Source organism: Phacochoerus africanus, chromosome 2 (assembly GCF_016906955.1).
Source record: "Phacochoerus africanus isolate WHEZ1 chromosome 2, ROS_Pafr_v1, whole genome shotgun sequence".
NCBI classification, from domain to species: domain Eukaryota; kingdom Metazoa; phylum Chordata; class Mammalia; order Artiodactyla; family Suidae; genus Phacochoerus; species Phacochoerus africanus.
Genome location: NC_062545.1, coordinates 2,715,233 through 2,732,585, shown reverse-complemented (window position 1 = coordinate 2,732,585; position 17,353 = coordinate 2,715,233). Strand labels below are relative to the sequence as shown.

At 43.0% G+C, this 17,353-nt stretch overlaps 1 protein-coding gene across 2 annotated transcripts in view; it reads right to left on the bottom strand.

The window, feature by feature from the left end:
• Nucleotides 1-8,217: 8,217 nt before the first annotated feature.
• The window catches only part of LOC125121487 (uncharacterized), an 84,837-nt gene continuing 75,701 nt past the window's right edge, over nt 8,218-17,353 (bottom strand). For both annotated transcript variants that reach the window (XM_047769765.1, XM_047769766.1), the window contains exons 8-9: nt 10,317-10,431; nt 8,218-9,613 (exon numbers count right to left, since the gene is read on the bottom strand). In XM_047769765.1, the coding sequence (XP_047625721.1) occupies nt 9,569-9,613; nt 10,317-10,431 (160 nt within the window). In that variant the 3' untranslated portion in view covers nt 8,218-9,568. The remainder of the gene's footprint in view (nt 9,614-10,316; nt 10,432-17,353) is intronic.

Sequence of the window (17,353 nt, the reverse complement as noted above, 5' to 3'; positions counted from 1 at the left end):
GTCTAGCCGCTCCAGAAAAATAACTGAGGCCTTATGGCGGGAGCTCATGATGCTGCTGATCCCCCCACCCCTTAAAAAACTTAGGAAACGTTTTACAAGCAATCACTCACACACACACACACACACACACACACACCTTACACACTTCAATTCCCAGAGAGGCAATTTTCCCCAGACCCAACCTCCTCTCAAGCAACAAAACCATTTGTCTTTAGGAGCAGGTATTGATGGTGCCAGAACAGGCTCAAGGCCAGCTGCATATATTGGGTGGCTTTCCCCAAGCCCCCCAGTTCCTTCTTTTATTTTTTTTTCTTCTTTCCTAAAAGAAAAATAAAATTCTGATTGTGCTCATTATAGAATATGTGTAAGTCTGCAGCTCAGTACAGCTGCAGTGTCCATAGAGTGCTTGGGTTTGGGACCTTCTCCAGAAAGCTTCCGTGTGGCCACATTCCTGTCCCCTTGGAATTCCAGGCTGCAGAGGAGAAGTCTGTAGGCGCCTGGGTTAAGGTCTCTTCCACAGTGGGCAGCTTGGGGTCCTCCCTGGTACAGGGATTTTTCCGTCCTCACAGTTCACAGGCATCTTCCTTGTGGCATCGTTTGCCTGGGAGGCTGGGAGAGCCCTTTCGACTGTCTCCAGCTCTGACGGGTTTCATTCTGTCTCTGTCTTGCGGCTTATTCTCTGTGCTTCTAGTTTCCATGTCTTGCCTGTTCTCAGTTTCTCTGCTGTTCCAGCTCTTACCTACTCTCTGCATGTGTTAAGTGGCCTGTGAAGTATTTTTTCCACATCACTCTGTCACTTTGCCTCAGTGTCACCTTTGGTGTTTACTGACTCCAGGGCAGATATTATTTTTCTCTCACGGCTTTGATTTTCTGACAGTCCTGCTCTTCTCACACTGCCCCCCACCTCCTCCGGCTGCCCCCCTCGCAGCCCCTTCCCTCTTGGAGGCTCTGTTTCTTAGGGGCTATGGTTTTGGTGTCCTACTGAGAAGGCCAGACCGTTTTCTGGCTTTATCTTCGCGTTCCTGTCATTTATGATTTCCAGAAGCCACGTCTCCTCGGCATTTTAGGACTGGCCCCGTTGCCTCTCATCCCTTAACCCTTGGCCCTACGCTACTGCTATTTTCTTTTCCCACTTACTTCCCAGCCTGCCTGCAGGACCTTGCGGCTATGGAGGAAGCCCACACCCCCAGACCCCCGCAGCTACACCGTGAGGCAGGTGGGGTGCAGGGTCTGTTTGACTCACTGACACCAACACTTGACTCATGCTGGGGACACAACTGGTCCCCTATGGAGTGACTGAGTTGATGAAATTGGAGTGTGTGTCATAGAGGAGGGGACCTCGGGCCTCCAGATCCACCTGGGTCCCTGCTGGGGAGCATCTTAACAACCATGAGGGGTTGAGCATTAACCCTTAACATTCACTGACCTGCAAGAGCCACCAAACCTGCCTGGCCTTTCTCTAGTCCCTACTCTTTGACTCAAATCACCAATAGTCTTCAGACAGCAAAGGAAGGCTTCCCTGCCGGAGTTGTGTCTAAAACGAGACCTAAGACTGAAAAGACAGTAGCTGTCCCAAGGGAATCAATGGAGTGACAGCAGGAGTATCAGTCTAGGCTTAAAACTACTCCAGAAATCACACCTGGGGACACTACCCAGTCATGTCGTCGGTGACTGTATATACCCCTGGACAGGGCATTGCTCCTTTTTCTAGACCTTATTTTGGGAAATTCTGTTTTGACACTGCATTGGGAAATTTGAAGTCCCAAACCAATTCTCTTGTAGGAACGTGTTGGACATAAACGCAGGCAGAAGAAACTGGTACACACTGCTGATGCTGGACCGGCAGAGGGTTCGGAGAGGTTGTGCTGCCTGTTGGGAGAGAGGTTGGTTGGGGGCCTGAGCCCGAGCCCGAGTAAGTGTTCCCGGCTCAGGGGTGGGAGGGAGGCCTCTCTTTCTGTGGAAAAGACAGAGGGCCTGCAGTATAGCCAAGGTGGAATTCGAGGGCAGACAGAGATGGAGGGGACCTGGGGGAGGCCGAGATGGGGGGGTGGGCCCGGGATTAGTGCCTGATTCTGGAGCGAAGCCAGGACAGCTGAGAGTGGACTTTGAAGGACAGGGAAGACTCCACAGACACAATCCCCTATTTAATAAGGACGGGGGAACATTAAGACAGGAGGGTCAAGCCTGGCGGGAAATTGGTGAGGCCGATGGGCTGGGAGAGGGTGAAGCAGGAGGGCGGCGACGGAGACGGGGCGGGCAGGGGTGGGGGTGGGGCACCGGGCAGGCTCCTGAGCCGCGGGGACTCTTCGGGGACAGACAGGAAGCAAGGCCTGCCCTGCATCTGAGAAACGCTGGAGCCCTTTTAGAGACTCCCGTCCAAGTTCCCTTAAATACTGCAGACAAAGGCAGAAGCGAAGGGGAATAAGACGGTGACCACACCGTGAGCATATTTGGGGCGGGAGGAAGAAGCCGGAGGCAAAGCCCTGAGCAGGAATCTGCAAAAGGCCTTGGGAGCAAATCTGCAAGAGCCTGGAGCGTCGGAAGGAGAGAAGGAGAGCTGGGGGCTGGGGGCACACGGGGGAGGAGCCAAAACGCATCCTCCCCACCCTTCGAGTTCCAGACTGATAGTAAAAACGGGACGAAGGGGAGGGCTTCGCACTTCGGTGAGAAAAGAGCCTCAGCGAGTGGTTCCCACCGCGGGGACCTTGGCAGCTGAAAAGAAGCCGCAGAGGAGCAAAGCCCATTTGGAAATTGGGATTAGCGCGTTCTTCCCCCTAAACTCACACAGCTTCCAGGGTTCGACCTGCCCGGGCCCCGGAACTAACATTCCCCGAGGTCTATTATATGCAAGGAGTTGTGCATAAGTTACCCTCCAGACACACCACCGCTTTTGCAAAGTGCTAAGTTCTCTTGACATTCAGGCAACTGAGGCTCCGAAGAGCGTGAACAACGCAGTGCAGCTAGAGTTTGGGTGGGTCTTACTTTAAACTCATCTTGTTTCCACTCAACTCGGTTTAATATATGGTGAGTGGAACAAATGGATCTTTCCTTCTCTCACCCACCATATTCCTATATTTATACATGGAAGCCGGCAAGAGTGTGTGCATGTGTGTGTGTTTGGGGAGGAACTGGTTGGATTAAATCCTTCAAAAATCTGAGGAAAAGTTTCATAACACAAAGGATGACCCTGGTGCATACGAGACTATATTAAATGGACTTGATTGTAACATAATTATTATGATAAATAAATGCATATTTAATATAAAAAATACAAAGGATGACAATGTAATAGGAGCAGGAGAAGAAAAATTTTCTCATGCCTTCAACAACTTGCAGTTCAGCCAGCGTGACTGCTACGCAGAAAAGCAAAAGCCAAATAGTGCTCCTCCAGCCTGACTACATTCTCCCCGTGGCATTGCCAAAGCTCCCTGCAAAGGTCAGAATCACCACACTCCTTCTTCTCAGTGTGGCATAGTGAAATAAAATGCAGATCAGAGAGGTAAAAATGTCTTTCCAGGGTCACACAGTGCGTGTGGAACTATAACCCCAAGTTATGCTAGTGGACTAGAGTAATTCCAGAACAGAAGTGGGAAGATTCAAATCGTGTTTCTGGGTCTTTGCCTAATTCAGCTTTGTCAAGTTGTATAACTTTCAAACATCATTAACCTCAGAGGCCGGCTTTTAAAAAGGATCATTCTAAAAATGACATAAATTAAATTAAATTTTCAAAAGACCATTCTACTACTGCAGCCACTTCCTTTGCGTGATGGGTGAGGTTAGAGGCATGAAAGAAAAATGTGGGAATGTTGTGGGCATTTGCACAGTTGTCTGCTAAGGTTTGAATACCGGCTGTATGTTTACATAGCTTTCTTTTCATAACAGAGATTTGATTGGTTGTTTGGAGGATTTTACCAGTCAGACATTTCAATTTGTACACGATTCTTAACCTATGTACCAAAAATCTAAAAAATCATATAGCTGTGATTCTTTTTTTTTTGCTTTCTTTGTCCTTTTATTTATTTTATTTTATTTTATTTTCCCACTGTACAGCAAGGGGGTCAGGTTATCCTTACATGTATACATTACAATTACATTTTTCCCCCAGCCTTTCTTCTGTTGCAACATGAGTATCTAGACAAAGTTCTCAATGCTACTCAGCAGGATCTCCTTGTAAATCTATTCTAAGTTGTGTCTGATAAGCCCAAGCTCCCGATCCCTCCCCCTCCCTCCCCATGTGATTCTTTTCTGAAAGGTACTCCAGTAACTCTCCAGCTTAAACTTTGGAGGCAAATCTTCCTTGGCAGGATATCAAGTACCAACATCTTTACATGTTGATGTGCGGTTATATCATAAGTCCCACTAATTCACAATTTAATACCATAGAGACCACATACTCACATGTTCTATCGTTCACAGCCCATTAACAAAATGACTAGGAAAACTGGACTAAGAGACCAAAGATGTTACCCAGAGTGCACAAAATTCTGCCAAGGGGAGCCAAGGTCAAGGCGTGGTCTGCTTCAGGAAACAATTCTAGCAAAAACAACACAGTAAGAGACGGAATTTAAAGTGTTCAAGACACTAAATGCACAGCTGACTCCAAACCGCCCTTTAGTACACTTTGTATTATAGGATATAAAAGCCACCCCATCTATGGAAACTTAAGCTGACACCCAAGACAATCAAAGCCTCCCACACTCAACATCCCACTATTTTCTGGTTGTACCAAAAAAATAAACCACCAGCAAATGATTGCAATGGTTAAAAAAAAGACTTTACGCTTAAAAAATGGGATAAGGTGGGATTTCCTCCTTTTTAAAAAATGTTTCTAGAGCTATTTTAAAAACTTGCATTTACAAAATCATTGATAAAAATATTTTTCTGGATTTACAAGAAGGGAGACGGGGACCAAGGACAGGCCTGGGCATGTGGTATTCATCAGACTTGGCTTCTTCCTCTCCTGCTTCATCAGGGCTGCACTCTCCTCGTTTTTTTTAGGGTCTTGGCTTTCGGCAGGTACATCTTTAGTCTCTTGCGTCCTCACTCCCGCCTGTTTTCCCTTTGTTCCCCTTTTCCCTTTTGTCTGAAGATTTCGCCTTTCCTGCCGCCTTTTGGGGGAGCAGGTTTGGCTGACAACCTCGCCAGCCTCCTTTGCTGCCCACCCTCTTCCGGAGGAGCTGAGCTTCCTCTTGGGCATCGTGGCGGCGGGGCGGCCCATGCTGGGTGCCTGCAGCTGCCTCAAGCCGAGAGCCTTGGCGAAGCTGGGCTGTGGGCCGCTGCCACTCCTTCTCCCCCCGTGCCCCCCCACCCCAAGCTGCTGGGCACATTGCTGTATCTCTTGATGCCCCGGGTGAGGGTTCCCATAGGTGAGCTGGGCGCCTGGGAGAGCGCTGGGGCATGTCCATCTTCAGGACTTGACAGAATCGGCTGAATTTGCAAAAGAGGTGGCACCCGTTTCACATGCCACCTGTAAGGTTCTTCTTTCTTCAAATCCTGGCCGACACTTGATATTGTCAGATTTTATAATTTTTCCAATCTGAAGGTTATAAAATGTCATGGTTTCAAATAGCATTGCCTGGATTACTAAGGATTTTGAGGATCCTACCGAATCTTTTGTTTTTTCTTTTCTTCTTTCCTTTTTCTGTTTTTGGCTGCACCTGCGGCATACAGAAGTTCCTGGAGGAGGGACTGAACCCTCGAGACAACAGTAACCAGAGCCACAGCAGTGATAGTGCCAGATCCTCAACTCACTGAACCACCAGGGAACTCCTCCTTTTTTTCTTTTAATTGAATGTAGTTGATTTACAACGTTGTGTTCGTTTCTGGTGTAAAGCAAAGTGATTCAGACGTATACATTCATATATATGTATTCTTTTTCCATTATGGTTTTTTACAGGATGTATTCCATATAGTTCCCTGTGCTGTAGAGTAGGATCTGGTTTATTTATATTATATATAGCGGTTTATATCTGCTAATGCCAAAGTCCTAATACTTCCTTCCCCACCCTCTTTCTCCTTTGGGGAACCAAAAGTTTGTTTTCTTTATATGTAAGTCTTTCTGTTTTGCAAATAAGTTCATTTGTATCGTATTTTAGATTCCACATATAAGTGATATCATAAGGTATTTGCCCCTTGAAGCTTTTTTAAAACCTCAATTACAGTAGTTTCCAGTGCTGATACTAATCATTTTTCAATTTTATAAAGAGTAAAACTTTCTCCCCCTTAACGACTCACCTTTTCTGTCCTTGAGGAGTCCTTTTCCAACAGAAATTCTCGATTTTAACATGGTCAAAGTTATCACACTTTTGCTTTTCCCTTTATGGTGCTCGTGTCTTTGTTTAGGTGAGCCATTCCAACTCCCGAGATAGCCTCTTACATTTTTTTAGGTTTGTATAGTTCTGTCGTTTTACATTTAGGACTTAAAACCATGAAGAATTGACTTCTGTGCATAAGATGAGATAGGAACCCACTTTCAATGCGGAAAACCAATTGTCCAAGCGCCATTTATTGAATCATCCATCGTTTCACCAAGGATTCACAGCGAATCTGCCATAGTTTCCATTCTGCAATGGATCTGGGGCCCTCCGACTAAGGGCTCTCTATTCTAAGTCATTAATGGATGTTTTTATCTACCTTCCGCCAATAAAGCACGATTTCAATTGTTCTGCGGCTTTAAACCAGGGCCTGATATCACGTAGGGCAAGCCTCACCCCTCACTTTTTCTGTTTCTCGTGTGTCTTGTCTGTTCCAGCTGGTTGCTTTTCTCTGTAAACGTAAGAATTATCCATGAAAAATTATTGAAATTGCATTAAATCCAAAAATCAAATAGGAGAGAACTGACGTCTTTGAAATATACAGGATTTCTCTCCATGATGATGATACTCCTTTTATTTAGTTCTTTTAAAATGTGTCTCAATAATTTTATTTATTTATTTATTTTTGTTGTTGTTGTTGTTGTTGTTGTTGTTGCTATTTCTTGGGCCGATCCCGCGGCATATGGAGGTTCCCAGGCTAGGGGTTGAATCGGAGCTGTAGCCACCGGCCCACGCCAGAGCCACAGCAACGCGGGATCCAAGCCGCGTCTGCAACCTACACCACGGCTCACGGCAACGCCAGATCGTTAACCCACTGAGCAAGGGCAGGGACCGAACCCGCAACCTCATGGTTCCTAGTCGGATTCGTTAACCACTGCTCCACGACGGGAACTCCTGTCTCAATAATTTTATAATTTTTTTCATAAAGGGCTCACACAGTTTCCCCAAATTTAAACTTAGATAATTAATTATTATTGCTATTGTAAATGGAATCTTTCACAAATTATTTTATAAAATTACACATTTTAATAATATTCATGTGGCGTTCCCATTGCGACTCAGGGGTAACGTACTAGTATCTATGAGGACACAGGTTCGACCCCCGGCCTTGCTCAGTGGGTTAAAGATCTGTGTTGCCGAGAGCTGTGGTGTAGGTTGCAGGCTTGACTCAGATCCCGTATTGCTGTGGCTGTGGTGTAGGCCAGCCGCTGTAGCTCCGATTCAACCCCTGCCCTGGGAACTTTCATATGCCACAAGTGTGGCCCCGAAAAGCAAAAATAAATAAATAAATAAATAAAATCTCATGTAACATCTCATTATAAAACAAACACTTAGTAATCCCCACTCAGCTCCAAAAGGAACGTATTCCCAGGCCCCTTGAAGCACCCTTTCCCATCACAAGTCCCTCCCCTCCCTTTGAAATTAGGGGCTTAAAAGTAAGCATTTTCCAGAAATTTATAATTATTCACTTGCTTTTTCTGTGTTGGGATTTTTCTATTAAAAAAAAAAGACAGTTTTCTATCTTTTACAAGCTTTACGGATTTTATTTCTTTTCATAGCTTATTATTATACTGGTCAAACTTCCAGTCCAAGCTTCAATAGAAATAGGAAAAAACAGGCAGCTTTTTCTATTGTTTAAAAGGAAAGATTTCAGTATTTCAACATTGTGTGTCTGTGTATATATATATATATATATATATTTTTTTTTTTTTAAGGCCACCCCCGTGGCATATGGAGGTTCCCAGGCCAGGGGTCGAATCAGAGCTACAGCCGCTGGCCTACACCACAGCCACAGCAAAGCCAAATCCGAGCCTCATCTGTGACCTACATCACAGCTCACGGCGACACTGGATACTTAACCCAATGAGAGAGGCCAGGGATCAAACACGCATCCAAGTGGATGCTAGTCGGGTACGTTAACTGCTGAGACACGAAGGGAATCCCAGTACATTGTTTACTTACAAATATTTTTAAAAACACATTGCCAGATTTAAATTTTTCCTTTTTATTTGGAATTGCTATATTTTCATTATGAGCAGAAATTAGTGAAATGAACAAAATATTAGAGTTCAGTTTGTTAATATTTTGTTTTAAAATTTTGCAACTACATTCCTGAGTGAGATCAGACTGTTTTTTCCTTTTAGATTACGCAGGCATTACAAAAAGAAAGAGGAGATATGCCCTCTTTTTCTATTTCTGGAAGAATTTACTTAGAAAAGATGACATTACTTTTTCCCTAACTATTTGTTTGAAATTCACCAGTGAAACCATATGGGCCTAGAGTTTTTCTTATTTTCTTTGTGGGAAGGTTTTTAAATTATGGATTCAATTCATTTAATAATTGTAGGACTATTTGCTTTTTCTATTTCTTTTTACTAAAATAGCTTTCCTAGGATTTGTTGACTGTTTCTATAGAAATGTCGTCTGGGTTTCAAATTGCTTTTCTTTTGTAGGTGACTTGTCTTTTCTCTCTGGCTTCTTTAAAGGACTTCACCTTACATTTGGTGTTTAGTTTTTTGGTTTTTGTTTTGTTTTGTTTTTTTATTCTATTGCTCTTGTGGTTTTTTGAGATCCCTTAATCTGAGGATTGGTGTCTTTCATCAGTTCTGGCATTTTAGAATTTTTTCTTCTAATACTGCTTCTTCATTCTCTTGATTACTCTTCCTGGAACTGTGTTTAAATGTATGTTGCACTTTCTTACTCTACCCTCTATATCTCTTTATTTCTTTGTTATGTATTCCATCACTCTGTTTCTCTGTGCTATATTCTGTATAATTCCCCTTGATCTACATAGTTCACTAATTCTATCTTCACGTATGCCTAATCTACTCTTTAACCCACTTGTTAAATACTTTTACTTACTATGTTTTCCACTCTAAAAATTGCAGTTCTTTCAAACGTTTCATCCATTTTCATAGTCTACTCTTTATTAGTAATTTAAAATTTCTTTGTAAAGTTTATTTGACCATATTAATCATATTATTGTATTTCTACATCTGCTAACTTCCATTATCTTGATTTTTTGTGAACATAATTCTGCTGACTCTTATTTCTACTGGTTCTCATTCATGGTTCTGGGTTTCTGCATGAAAATGTCACATTTCTAATAAATATATTATTATATACTTGCTGGGGTCATCATTGTTTTCATAATTTTGAATTAAAGAAGCAGAAATCTGCCATTTAATTATTTCTTTGGGAGTTTCAACATTTCTTCATTCTTTTCATCTAAATAGGATACTATAGTCTCATTCTTAATCCACGTAGTTAGTCCAATATCGACTTGCCGTCTTAGCCTCCTAGAATGAAAAAAGGGAAAAAAACTGTATATGTCAACTCTGAAGGCAAAGTGACACAGAGATGTGCCACCCACCACCTCTGTTATAACAAGTTCTTGGTCCTTTGTTCTCATTCACCAAAGAATTGGGAAACAGTTCATGCCCCCTCACCCTCCTCCTGACATTATCTTGGGAATTTCCATCTCTTCAGGCTGTTGACCCATCTAATTCAGCAGCCCTGAAGTCTCAGTGACCTTCACCCCCACTTCACCAAGGGCAGGAGCTCCCTCTTTTGCCTTCAGGCATTGCCCAAAGCTGTTCTGACTCAAACCTTGAGCTCAGGTCCCTGCTCTGCTCTGACCACAATCTTTCATGCTCTGGCATCTGCTGCTTTTACTCCCACTCTGACTTGTTCTTTTTAGGGCTGCACCAGCAGGATATGGAAGTTCCCAGGATAGGGTTCGAATCAGAGCCACAACTGCCAGCCTACACCACGGCCACAGGAATGCAAGATCTGAGCCATGTCTGCAACCTATGCTGCAGCTTGCAGCAATACCTGATCTTTAACTCAATGAGTGAGGCCAGGGATAGAACCCACACCCTTATGGATATTAGTTGGGTTCTTAATCTGCTGAGCCACAATGGGAACTCCTTTGACTTAATCTTTAATCTCCTTGGAACTACATCTTCTAACTCTCTGGGCAGAGAAAAGACAGGTGCCAACCACAACACGGTGCATCTGAATGGCTTGCTCCAGGGTCAGGGGTGCTGTGGTCCCTGGGGCTGTGGTCATCTCTGGAGAGGCAGGTTCACCCCTCGTGTGTTCTGGTAAATTAATCCTAAAGGAAAGAAGCAGAGCCTTCTCTTAAAGAGTGTATTTACTAACAAGGAATCTTCTGAGAAAGAAATCAATCTCATGTACAATAACATCAAAAACAATTAATTATCTAGGAATAAATTTAATCAAGAATGTGAAAGATATCTACTCTGAAAGCTCCAAGACTTTGGTGAAAGAAAACAAAGAAGACACAAATAAATGGTAAGTATCCCATGTTCATGGACTGAAAGAATTAATATTGTTAAACTGTTAATATGTCTATAGACCCAACACAATCCCTCAAGAGTCCAATGGCATTTGTTTTGCAGGAATCTAAAAACACTCCTAAAATTTATACAGAACCACATAAGACCCTGAATAGCCGAAGAAATCCTGAGAAAGAAGAACAAAACAGGAGGCATACCACTTATTGGCTTCAAGCTACACTATAAAGCTATGCTGATGAGAACAGTGTAGTACTGGCATTAAAAACAGACAAATAGGAGTTCTCCTGTGGCACAGCATGTTAAGAACCCAGCATGGTCACTGCAGTGTCTTGGGTCACTGCTTTATCACCAGTTCAGGCTCTGGCCAGCAAATTTCCACATGCCATGGGTGTGAGAAAAAAAAAAAAAAAGACAAATAGACCAGTAGAACAGAACCAATGTCCAGAAATAAAGCCAAGCATACACGGTCAACTAATATTTGATAATGGAGCCAAGAATACTCAATGGGGAGTTCCTTTCATGGCACAGTGGAAGCAAATCCAACTAGTATCCATGAAGAGGTGGGTTTGATCCCTTGCCTTGCTTGGTGGGTTTGGGATCTGGTATAGGCCAGTAGCTGTAGCTCAGATTCAACCCCTAGCCTGGAGACTTCCATATGCCATGGGTGTGGCCCTAAAAAGGAAGGAAAGAAAGGAAGGAAGGAAGAGAAAAGAAAAGAAAACTCAATGGAGAAAAACAGTCTCTTCAATAAATGGTGCCAGGAAAATTGGATACACTTTTAAGGAACAAACCTTGATACCTTTCTTACACTGCTCACAAAAATCAACCTGAAATGGATTAAAGACTTAAATGTAAGATCTTAAACCATGAAACTCCTAGAAAAATACATAGAAAATATCTTGACATATATCTTGGCAATGATTTTATGGGTATGACATCTAAAACACAAGCAAAAAAATAAAAAATAAACAAGTGGGATTATGTCAAACCAAAAAGCTTCTGCACAGCAAAAGAAACCATCAAGAAAGTCAAAAGAAAACCTACAGAATGGGAAAAAGTGTTTGCAAACAATGTGTCTGATAGGGGTTAGTACCCAAAATACATTAAGAACTCATATAACTCAATAGCAAAAAGTAAAAATAATCCAATTTAAAATGGGAAAAGGACCTGAATGGACATTTTCCCAAAGAAGATATATGAATGACCAATAGATACATGAAAAGGTGCTCAACATCAGTAGTCATTAGGAAAATGCAAATTAAAACCACACACCTGTTAGAATGCCCATCAAAAAGACAAGTGATAAAAGTGCTAGAGAAGGTGTGGAGAAAAGGGAATTCCTGTGCACTGTGGGTGGGAATGTAAGTTGGTGCTGCCACTGTGGAAAACAATATGGATGGTCTCAAAATATTAAAAATAGAATTACTATATGATCTAGCAATTCTGCTTCTGCATGTTTGTCAAAAAAATGAACTAACTCAAAAAGATACGGTACCCCTATGTTCATAGCAGCATTATTTATAATAAGTGTCTTGTGATGGATGGATAGATAAAGAAATTGTGGTAGATAGACAGATAGATATTATTCAGCCATTCAAAAACAAGGAAGTCCTTGTGGCGGCAGGACATTGGAGGTGGACCTCCCCTGAGGCTGCCATTTTGGAAAAAATTGGCCCCATCCATCAGGGCTGAGAAGGCCAGATGACAAACAGGGTCAGCTCCACATATCAGCAAATGGTATGCCCCTAATCACACCCAGAGACAATGTCCCATCCACCAGAGGGATAAGAATCAGCTGCACCTAAGAGTGGGCAGGCACCAGTCCCTCCCATCAGGAAGCCTATAGCAAGCCCCTGTATCAATCAACTTCACCCACAAAGAGGCAGACACCAGAAGAAAGACAGGCTATGACCCTCTAGACTGCGGAAAGGAGTCCACACAAAAATCTCTACAAAATGAAAAGTCAGAGAAACATGAGTCAGATGAAGGAACAAGACAAAACCCCAGAAGAACAGCTAAGTGAAGTGGAGTTGGGAAACCTGTCTGAAAAAGACTTTAGAGTAATGCTAGTAAGGATGATACAAGATTTTGGAAAAAAAAAAAATAGAGGCAAAGATCGATGAATTAGAAGAAACATTTAACAAAGGAATAGAAGATTTAAAGATTAACAAGCAGAGATGATCAACACAATAGCTGAAATTAAAAAATTACTACAAGGAAAAAATGGCATGATACAGGAGGCAGAAGAACAAAAAAGCAAGGTGGAAGGCAGACTGGTGGAAATCACTGATGTGGAACGGAATAAAGAAAAAAGAATGAAAAGAGTTGAGGACAGTCTAAAAGAACTTTGGGACAACTGTAAACACACTAACATTCATATTATAGGGGTGCCAGAAGGAGAAGAGAGAGATAAAGGGCCAGAGAAAATATTTGAAGAAATAATAGCAGAAAACTTCCCTAACATGGGAAAGGAATCACTCACTCAAATACAGGAAGCACAATGAATACCATATAGAATAAACCCAAGGAGGAACACACTGAGACATATATTAAAGTCAAAGACCAAACATTAAAGTCAAAGAACAAATACTGAAAGCAGCTAAGGAAAACCAACAAATAACGTACAAGTGAACCCTGATAAGGTTGTCAGCTGATTTTTCAGCAGGAACTCTGCAGGTCAGAGGGAGTGGCACGATATACTTAAAGTGCTGAAAGGAAAAAACTTGCAACCAAGAATAGTCTACCCAGCAAGGCTCTCATTCAGATTTGAAGGAGAAATCAAAACCTTTACAGACAAGCAAAGGTTAAGAGAATTCAGCACCACCAAACCAGCTTTACAACAAATATTAAAGGAACTTCTCTAGGCAGAAAGAAAAGCCCACAACTAGAAAGAAGAAAACTACAAATGAGGAGGCTGATCAGTAAAGGCAAACATTAGTAAAGGTAGGAAATCATCCACACAAAAATATGCCACTGAAAGCAGCAATTGTGAGAAGAGGAGGGTACAAAATGCAGAATCCTGGAGATGCATTTGCAATTAAGAGACCAGCAACTTAAAGCAATCTCATGTGTATACACAGGCTTCTATATCAAAACCTCATGGTTACCACAATCCAAAACCTCATGGTTACCACAAACCAAAATTCAAGCACAACACTAAAGATAGTCATCAAACCACAAGAGAAGAGAACAAAAGGGAAGAAAAAAGGCCAAGAGATAAAGGGCCAGAGAAAATTGACGAAAACAAATTCAAAACAATTAACAGAAGGGGAATAAGAACATACATATCAATAATTATCTTAAATGTAAATGGACTAAATGCTTCAACCAAAAGACATAGACTGGCTGAATGGATACAAAAACAAGACCCATATATATGCTGTATAAAGATGTGGTGTATATATGTACACACACACACACACACACACAATGGAATATTACTAAGCCATAAAAAGGAATAAAGTAATGCCATTTGCAGCAATATGGATGGGACCTAGAGATACAAAGTGAATTTAGACAGTGAAAAACAAACATCCAAAAAGACAAAAAAAAAAAGGAGTTCCCGTTGTGGCTCAGTGGTTAACAAATCTGGCTAGGAACGATGAGGTTTTGAGTTCGATCCCTGGCCTTGCTCAGTGGGTTAAGGTTCCAGCATTGCCATGAGCTATGGTATAGGTTGCAGATGTGGCTTGGATCCCGTGTTGCTGTGGCCCTGGTGTAGGCCAGTGGCGACAGCTCTGATTCGACCCCTAGCCTGGGAACCTCCATACGCCACAGGAGTAGCCCTTGGAGTGGCCCTAGAAATGGCAAAAAGACAAAAAAAAAAAAAGGAAAAAAAGAAAAACAAACATCATATGATATCACTTATACCTGGAATCTAAAAAAAAGATACAGATGAACTTATTGCAGAACAGAAACAGACTCACAGACTTGGCAAACAAACCTATGGTTACCAAAGGAGACAGGTGGGGTGGGGGGAGGGGTGAACGGGGATTTGAGACTGGCACATGCGCACTGTGTGCTGAATGACAGGCCAATGGGGACCTGCTGTACAGCACAGGGAACTCCACCCAATCAGTACTCTGCGATCAGCTATATGGGGAAAGAATCTGAAAAAGAACGGATGTGTGTATGTATGTAACTGAATCACTCTGTTTCAGCAGAAATGATGACAATTTGTCAATCAACTCTACTTCAATAAAATTTAAAATGGGGGGAAAACAAGGAAATCCTACCATTTCAACAGCATTGATGGATATTGAAGGCATTACACTAAGTGATATAGGACAGAGAAAGGCAGATACAGTATGATATGAAATCAGAGGCAGAGCTGTAGGGAAGAAAGAATTGGAAGAAGATGGTCAAAATATACAAACTTCCAGGAGTTCTCATTGTGACTCAGCAGATTAAGAAACCAACTAGTATCTGTGAGGATGCTGGTTTGATCCCTGCCCTTGCTCAGTGGGTTAAGGATTGGGCATTGCTGCAAGCTGCAGCATAGGTCACAGACACAGCTCAGGTCTGGCATGGCTGTGGCTGTGGCGTAAGCTGGCAGCTGTCGTTCCGATTTGATCCCCTAGCCCGGGAAATTGCATATGTCATAGGTGCGGTCCTAAAAAAGTTAAAAAAAAAAAAAAAAGGTACGAGCTTCGAGTTATAAGATGAATCTTAGGTATGGAATGTACAGTATGCCGACCAGAGCTAATCCTGCTGTATGGCGCACAGGAAAGAAAATTGTTGCGAAAGTAGGTGCTGAGAGTTCTCTTTATAGGAGGGTTTCTTTTCTTTTTATTGTATCTATATGAGATGATGGATGTAGATTGAGCCTACTGTGGCAATCCTTTTACAGTATATGTAAATCAAACCATCACGCCATAGACCTTAAATCCGTATAGTCAGGGAGGTCCACTATTTCTCCAAAAAAACTGGAAAATAAATTGTATTTGAAACACTTTTTTTCTGAACATAAACTCTTCTTCTTTTTTTTGTTGTCTTTTGTCTTTTTAGGGCTGCACCCGCGGCACATGGAGGTTCCCAGGCTAGGGGTCTCATCGGAGCTGTTGCCACCAGCCTATAGGCCACAGCCACGGCAACCCCAGACCCGGGCCGTGAATGCAACCTACACCACAGCTCCCGGCAACACCGGATCCTTAACCCACTGAACAAGGCCAGGGGTTGAACCCCAACCTCCAGTTCCTAGTCAGATTCGTTTCTGCTGTGCCAAGACGGGAACTCCCTGAACATAAACTCTTAAAATGCTGCTAGACCGATACTAACATTGGTTAATATACCAATGTATTTTTTCTACAAGCGTAAGATTTTGTCCACTTCATTTTTCTTTATGGCATTAACTATGACATTCAATTTTGTGCATCACAGACCTCCTTAAAAACTTAATTTAAAACACACACAGGGAGTTCCTGTTGTGGCTCAGGGGTACCTAGCCCGACTGATACCCATGAGGATTAGAGTTCCATCCCTGGCCCCGCTCAGTGGGTGAATTATCTGGTGTTGGCTTGAGCTGTGCTATAGTCGAAGATGCGGCTTGGATTCCGCATTGCTGTGGCTAGGGAACAGGCTGGCAGCTGAAGCTCCAATTTGACCCCCAGCCTGGTAACTTCCATATTCTCTATGTGTGGCTCTAAAACACACACACACACACACACACACACACACACAGGAATTCCCACTGTGGTGAAGTGGGTTAAGAATCCAACTGCAGGAGTTCCCGTCGTGGCGCAGTGGTTAACGAATCCGACTAGGAACCATGAGGTTGCGGGTTCGGTCCCTGCCCTTGCTCAGTGGGTTAACCATCTGGTGTTGCCATGAGCTGTGGTGTAGGTTGCAGACGCGGCTCGGATCCTGCGTTGCTGTGGCTCTGGCGTAGGCCGGTGGCTACAGCTCCGATTCGACCCCTAGCCTGGGAACCTCCATATGCCGCGGGATCGGCCCAAGAAATAGCAGCAACAACAACAACAACAACAAAAAGACAAAAGACAAAAAAAAAAAGAATCCAACTGCAGTGGCTCAGGTCCCTGCAGAGGCATGGATTCAATCTCCAGCCAGAGCAGTGGGTTAAAGGATCTGTGGCTCAGATTCAATCCCTGGCCTGGAAACTGCCATAAAAACAAATTACTTAATTAAAACACTATCCTGTCTCCAAGAAAATCATATGTACATAATCACATACAGCATATTTAAGGGGTTTATACCCTCAAGCTTCTGAATCTTATGTTAAGCTCCTTGGTTTACCACACGTTTGCCTACAGATCCCCCAGTTCAGTGGCTTTCTCAGACTGCTTCATCCGTTAACTTCTTATTGTGTACCTACCTATCCTTACCAACATCCCTGCCTCCTTGTTTTGTTTTGTTTTGTTTGCTTTTTAGGGCTGCACTCATGGCATTTGGAGGTTCCCAGGCTAGGGGTCGAATCGGAGCTACAGCTGCCAGCCTATGCCACAGCCACAGCAACACCAGATCCAAGCCACGTCTGCGACCTACACCACAGCTCACAGCAATGCTAGATCCTTAACCCACTGAGTGAGGCCAGGGATTGAACTGGAAACCTCACGGTTCCTAGTCAGATTTGTTTCTGCTGCACCACGATGAGAACTCCCTTTTTTTGGTTTTTTTTTTTTTTTGGGGGTGGCCTTTTTAGGGCCACACCCACGGCATATGGAGGTTCCCAGGCTAGGGGTGGAATCCAAGCTACAGCTG